At 40.4% G+C, this 7,500-nt stretch overlaps 1 protein-coding gene across 3 annotated transcripts in view; it reads right to left on the bottom strand.

The window, feature by feature from the left end:
* The window catches only part of LOC308687457 (adhesion G protein-coupled receptor L1), a 69,172-nt gene that overhangs the window by 24,528 nt on the left and 37,144 nt on the right, over window positions 1-7,500 (bottom strand). For all 3 annotated transcript variants that reach the window (XM_081360019.1, XM_081360020.1, XM_081360021.1), the window contains exons 6-9: window positions 7,256-7,500; window positions 5,935-6,262; window positions 2,235-2,531; window positions 30-133 (exon numbers count right to left, since the gene is read on the bottom strand). The exon at window positions 7,256-7,500 is cut by the window's right edge and continues 20 nt beyond it. In XM_081360019.1, coding sequence (XP_081216145.1) covers window positions 30-133; window positions 2,235-2,531; window positions 5,935-6,262; window positions 7,256-7,500 — 974 coding nt within the window. The remainder of the gene's footprint in view (window positions 1-29; window positions 134-2,234; window positions 2,532-5,934; window positions 6,263-7,255) is intronic.

The raw sequence follows: 7,500 nt of genomic DNA, 5'->3' as shown, positions 1-7,500 counted from the left end.
TGTCACCTGACCTCTGACCTCTGACTGACCTTCTGAGCGACCTGGCTGACCCAGGGTGATGTGCAGTTGCTGAGGTCGGGACCTCTGGGGCTCCACATCACTTCATCAGACATACACTGATACGAGGCGATTCCTGGGACACGGATAGAGAGAGAACAACAAAACACGATAAAGCTGAGTTTTAAACCTCAGAAGAGCCGCCCAGACCTGAAACACACATCAGTGGAAAACTTTGATCATTTCCCGGGTTCAAGGGTTCATTCAGAGGGCAGAAGTCAACAAACGGATACACACTTATTTGTTTCAACAGCAAGATTAAAATGCTTAAGTTTGTATGAGGGAAAAGATTTTAATCACTTTTATTGTCATCATCTTATCATTTTAATGGTCCTGCTGTGTGTCAGATTGATTTTTATAAGTTTAGCAGTCCCTCAATTAACATGAGCTCATGAAAACTGCATGCATAATAATCATAATACAATTTAAAAAACAGCATTTAGTTTTAAATGAGGTTCATCACATCGCTCTGCATGAGAGCGTGGCTTTAAAGCTAATATTAGCATATGACCTTCAAGTCCCTTGATGTAATCCGTATGATCTACATCAAGTCAAAACACTACTAGCCTCTAATAATAATGCGAATCATGGTTTAAAATATGCTCTTCAGTCTTCAGATTAAAAAAAGTAATAATAATCTTTTGACCAAAATATTTTCCTTTTTTTTTTTTTTTTTATTGAAATGGTATGAAACTTGGTAAAGGTTTAGACACTTGCTGTGTGTGAACACAGCTTGAAAAGGTTAAATGGTCCTGAATTAAATATTCACACTTGTGCTGCTCGCGGTCAAGATTGAGCGCATTGGAAATGAATGAGACGAATGTCCTCTAGTGGAAGCGTTTGGTACTGCAGCCAAACAACATCTCACTGAAAGCTCATTTATTGAGATATCAACCTCAAATTTTTAAACTTGTTTAGAATTATGGCTTTGATTTTCTTGCCGTTTTAGAGTAAAACATGTTTTTGAAAATATATATTTCATATAACAATTTAAAATAGTATTTTTTTGTAAATTTCTGCAACTTTTTTCACTTCAGCAATAATTTGCCAAGTGTCGTCTTTGAAAAGAGATCAAACTTCAGTCTGTTGCTTTAAAGCATTAAAGATTTACCACAGTTTAAATAGGAAATGCAATTTTCAGGTCTATGCTCCAAAAATGAATAAATGGATTATAAATACAGTGTAAATATAATTTAGTACATTCAAATCATAGAAATACAAAATATTCAATAAAATACATTATCGAACTAAAATATAGTACATTCCTTTAATTGAAATAAAAATAAATAAATAATCTGTCATTTTTGACCGACACGCGAAGAGCACCAGAGGGTTAAGACTGCTTTTGTGTTATGAGGATACTCGACAAAACGGACATTTTGGCATAATTGTGTGTGTTACTGTTCGTTCAAGTGCGATACTGGCGCGCGTTTTTCTGTTTCACATAAACAGGACATTCACAAGGAGCGCGATCTCTTTTGTCATGTCGCGCTTGAATGGTGTAAAAGCATTTGCATAAAGAAGAGCGTGATCATAATGTAAAGCTAGCCAAAGAATGAGATAAAAGAGAAAAAACGGATGCTCTGTCAATTGCGTTAAATGGGTGGTTGATTATGATTTCCCTTTTCTAACTTTAGTTACTGTGTAATGTTGATGTTTGAGCATTAACAACACCTGCAAAGTTACAACGCTCAAAGTTCAAAGCAAAGAGAAATATTTTCTTTTACAGAAATTGCCTTTTAAGGACTACAACAAACGGCTGGTAGGGACTACAATGAGCGTCTTCACGGGTTAGTGACATTAATCCTAAAATTTACATAAACCCCGGGAACACGCAACAAAGTCCATGTTGAGAAGAGGTAATCGGAGCTGCTAATACACACACACACACACACAAGCTCTTGAAGCTCCACCCTCTGTGCCGGGAGCAGCAGCTCATTTGCATTTAAAGGGACACACACAAAACAATGCGTTTTTGCTCATCCTCAAAATGTGACAATTTGAACATGCTATACAAAAATATCTGTAGGGTATTTTGAGCTAAAACTTCCAGAAACTTATTTTACATCTTGTAAAAAGGGGCATCATACCACCCCTTTAAATATGTTTAACGTGTTAAACTGTAAAAATGTATCGGAACGTTGACAGCCCTAATTGTAACACAAGCATGTACTGACCGAGGGATCCTTTGGGACAGGGTCTCTCCACCGTCTCCCCTCGGTGGGTCGGGGGCCACTGGACCCCGCGGGTCACGCGACTCTCACACACGGGTGTGCGCGGCCCCTGCGGGCGGCGGGGGGGCCTGACGGTCACCGGGACCGTGGCTGTGATGGGACGCCCTGCCGGAGCCCTGTTGATGGCTCCCACCGGGTGAAAGGTCACGGTCGGGGTGGAGGTGGAGCTGAAGCCCAGAGACACCGTGGTGGAGAGCGAGTTCAGTGGAGTGGTGGAGAGAAGAGGGGTCGAGAGAGGATCTGAGAGAGGAGTAAAACACCAGTGCAGTGAGGTTACACAGAAGAGTAAAGCAGGGTGAACACTGTGCGATTTATAATAGTCCTTAAGATTGTTGCTTGTCAGACTGTACGAACATGATCATCGCTGTAAGTCATGTCACACTGTAAGATCTCAGTTATCAATGTCACACTGTAAGATCTCAGTTGTCATTAATGTCACACTGTAAGATCTCAGTTGTTATTAATGTCACACTGTAAGATCTCAGTTGTCATTAATGTCACACTGTAAGATCTCAGTTGTCGTAAGATCTCAGTTGTCATTAATGTCACACTGTAAGATCTCAGTTATCAATGTCTCACTGTAAGACCTCAGTTGCCATTAATGTCAAACTGTAAGATCTCAGTTGTCATTAATGTCACACTGTAAGATTTCAGTTGTCATTAATGTCACACTGTAAGATCTCAGTTATCAATGTCTCACTGTAAGATCTCAGTTGTCACTAATGTCTCACTGTAAGATCTCAGTTGTCATTAATGTCACACTGTAAGATCTAAGTTGTCATTAATTTCACACAGTAAGATCTCAGTTGTCATTAATGTCACACTGTAAGATTTCAGTTGTCATTAATGTCACACTGTAAGATCTCAGTTATCAATGTCTCACTGTAAGATCTCAGTTGTCACTAATGTCTCACTGTAAGATCTCAGTTGTCATTAATGTCACACTGTAAGATCTAAGTTGTCATTAATTTCACACAGTAAGATCTCAGTTGTCATTAATGTCACACTGTAAGATCTCAGTTGTCATTAATGTCACACTGTAAGATCTCAGTTGTCATTAATGTCACACTGTAAGATCTCAGTTATCAATGTCACACTGTAAGATCTCAGTTGTCATTAATGTCACTGTAAGATCTCAGTTGTCATTAATGTCACACTGTAAGATCTCAGTTGTCATTAATGTCACACTGTAAGATCTCAGTTGTCGTAAGATCTCAGTTGTCATTAATGTCACACTGTAAGATCTCAGTTGTCGTAAGATCTAAGTTGTCATTAATGTCTCACTGTAAGATCTCAGTTATCAATGTCTCACTGTAAGACCTCAGTTGCCATTAATGTCAAACTGTAAGATCTCAGTTGTCATTAATGTCACACTGTAAGATCTCAGTTGTCATTAATGTCACACTGTAAGATCTCAGTTATCAATGTCTCACTGTAAGATCTCAGTTGTCACTAATGTCTCACTGTAAGATCTCAGTTGTCATTAATGTCACACTGTAAGATCTAAGTTGTCATTAATTTCACACTGTAAGATCTCAGTTGTCATTAATGTCTCACTGTAAGATCTCAGTTGTCATTAATGTCACACAGTAAGATCTCAGATGTCATTAATGTCACACTGTAAGATCTCAGTTGTCATTAATGTCTCAGTTGTCATTAATGTCTCACTGTAAGATCTCAGTTTCCATTAATGTCACACTGTAAGATCTCAGTTGTCATTAATGTCACACTGTAAGATCTCAGTTTCCATTAATGTCACACTGTAAGATCTCAGTTGTCATTAATGTCTCACTGTAAGATCTCAGTTATCAATGTCACACTGTAAGATCTCAGTTATCAATGTCACACTGTAAGATCTCAGTTGTCATTAATGTCACACTGTAAGATCTCAGTTGTCATTAATGTCACACTGTAAGATCTCAGTTGTCATTAATGTCTCACTGTAAGATCTCAGTTGTCATTAATGTCTCACTGTAAGATCTCAGTTGTCATTAATGTCACACCGTAAGATCTCAGTTGTCATTAATGTCACACTGTAAGATCTCAGTTGTCATTAATGTCACACTGTAAGATCTCAGTTGTTATTAATGTCACACTGTAAGATCTCAGTTGTCATTAATGTCTCACTGTAAGATCTCAGTTGTTATTAATGTCTCACTGTAAGATCTCAGTTGTCATTAATGTCTCACTGTAAGATCTCAGTTGTCATTAATGTCACACTGTAAGATCTGTTATTAATGTCACACTGTAAGATCTCAATTGTCATTAATGTCACACTGTAAGATCTCAGTCATTAATGTCACACTGTATGATCTCAGTTGTTATTAATGTCTCACTGTAAGATCTCAGTTGTCATTAATGTCAGACTGTACGGCAGTCAAGACATGTTAAAAACGGACACACGCAAGAAAACTTGTCTGGAGTTGTACATCATCAATCAATGACACGTTCGGTGACTGTGAGCTGTGTTACACGTGGGACAGAAATGGTGGCTACAAAGAAAACGCTAACTTTAATTTTGGTCACGGCTAGTCTTGAAAAATGAAGACAATTTAACGGTCGTCGTAGGAAAAGTCACACTGCAGGACTGAGAGTCAAATCTTCTGACACTGCCTACTTACACTAACGTTAATTTTGGTCATGGCTAGTTGAAAGAATTCTAGGATGGCGGTCTCAGCATGAAGGATATGACAGAAGGGGTTCTTTGTTCTCTAAGAAGGTATTGGCAACATCTTTTCCTCATTATGTGGACCTCTAGGTTAGGATGGGGAATGGTCTCCTATTCCCCCCATTATAACACAGTATAGGGTCCTCTTGGCTGCAGATGTACTTGTGGTAAGCTAGCCGGAAACTGACCATATATGGACTTGTTAGTCAATGTATTGTATTCCTTTATGATGGAAGGTATGTACTCTTATTGGTTACCTCTGTGTAACTCCCCTCATATTCTTACTATATATATTCAGACAAAGTGGCAATAAAGTTGAGAAAAATTTCTCCCTCAGCGCTGGGTCATTGTTCATTCAACTGCTAAATGTGAGGACTGAAATGAGGCACAAAGGGACAGGAAATCTTACACTAGTCTTGAAAAACGAAGATAATTTGACAGTCGTCGTATGAGAATCAGACTGCAGGACTGTGAGTCAAATCTTCTGACAGTGCCAAAATTTTTTCTGAGGTAAAATTTGATTGCAGCGGTCATTAATAGGTCGTCTGTGAACATTAGTTTGAACTAACGATCAAAGACTTCAGATTTTAGCCTAGGATCAGAGGATTCTTTTAGGGTTTGTAAAATTTGTCTCAGATAGCCAAATCGCGGCCAAAATCGTACAGTGTGCACCCAGCTTAAGTATCGTTAAAGATTGTGAGGCGTTACAGGAATATTAGGCTGCTGTCACTTTAAGAGATGCACAGATCCAATACACTGTTACACATTAAAACAGAGAAAACATAGTCGTCTCGTGTTTGAAATGCTCACAAAGAAATCGATAAGAGGAATCGAAATTTAAATTTTATAACAAGTATCCGATTCCTGACCTTAAGTATTTTCAATTCCCAACCCTACATATCGCATTATATTTTGCAGTATATTCCCATATAATTTTGTTCCGTAAGGGTATGGTTTGAGATTGTGAGGCTTTACCTGTGGTGGGCTGCGGCGGGCTGAACTCCAGCGGGTAGCGAAGGACGATGTAGTTGTTCCAGACGTACAGCTGGTTGTCTCTGGGGTTGTAGCTGATGGACGAAATGTGCTGGTATGGGTTTGGGAACGGAATTCTCACCGGCTCCTCGCGGTTTCGCCGCGTGTCGTAGGCGTACAGGATCAGGTCTCCGCCCACCTCACTGTCATCGTCCTGGTACACGGATCGAACCGCGTACAAGATGCCACACGCCACGAACGCGTCAGATGCCATGCGCTTCTCAAAGCTTGTCTGCCACGTCCCCTCGAAACGCAGCGTGTACGGGTTCACCTGAGACACGAGCCAATCAGATTATGAAAAGAACTAGAATGTACATTTCCTGAAGAAAATGTAAGTGGTGCTTGCAGTGGCAAAACTCAGCACTCAGTTGCTAGGGTGTTCTGAGTGGTTGCTAGGGTGATACTTGGCAGTTTGTAGTTGTCACAGATGGTTACTATGGAGTTTTTATAGACTTCTTAACATGTTATTTAACACTTAAGTTAGTCGTTATTAGCATGTAGCTATTCACTGCTAGCATGAGTAGCATGTTGGAAGTCCTGTTTGCTAGCATGAGTCAAAAGAGCCAACCCACATCTCTGTACGATGTTCTGATGCAGAGATATAGTTCTTGCTAAACGGTTGCTAGGGTACTCTGTTTGGTTGCTAGGGAGTGGCTTGGCAGCTGCCAATGATGTTACTTCAAAGGCTGCTTGTCAGTGTGAATGATATAAACCAACCTCAATGCCTCTATGACATTCAGATTTGAAGATATCCCACTTTGGGTTGCTAGGGTGCTCTATATGGTTGTTAGGGCATGGCTAGACAGTTAGCAGGGTTAAACCAATAGACTGGATGTCTGCCTAAATCAAAAGAGCCAAACTTTGGCTGCTTGATAAGATGAGTCAAATGAGTGAGAGAGAGAGTGAGAGCGAGAGAGAAAGGGTTCTCAGGCCCTGCACGTATGAAAACGGCATTTGAATTCATGAAAATTTCGCAATGTTAAGTCTATGGGACTTTTTCACTCGCTTTTTCATCCGCTGTGTGAGCATCGTACAACCGATCGCTTAGAAAAGTCATAGCACACCTCTCCTCAATAATCCGCACGATTTGATGCCTCATTCATGGGTCTATGATAAAGGGTGCGGGAGGAGTAGCGTGCCAAACTTTTGTCCAGAATAATATTAAGTATGACGAATAACAATAGTGATGCCTTGCCTTTGGCAAGCACCACTAATAACCAGAACAATCAGAACAATACAGAGAAGACATAAACAGGAAGTTCACCTGGCTAACAACCAGGCGTCCGCTGTTGGCCTCAGTGGCGTATATGACCCAGAGCCCGTGTTCGTCCACGGCGAGGTCGATGTCGGATTTCCCGCCCCAGCGGTACGGCGACGTGTCGTGATAGTTAGCGGTTGCGATAATGGCTTCGCCGCTCTTGATGCGAGTTCGCAGGTCGTATTTCACAATGTTGCGTGTGCGTTCTTTATTGTAGAATACAGCGCCGTCATACACAACGAAACCGGTGC

Source organism: Scardinius erythrophthalmus, assembly GCF_964197995.2.
Source record: "Scardinius erythrophthalmus genome assembly, chromosome: 3".
In the NCBI taxonomy this organism is placed as follows: domain Eukaryota; kingdom Metazoa; phylum Chordata; class Actinopteri; order Cypriniformes; family Leuciscidae; genus Scardinius; species Scardinius erythrophthalmus.
This window is presented reverse-complemented; position numbering and strand designations above follow the sequence as displayed.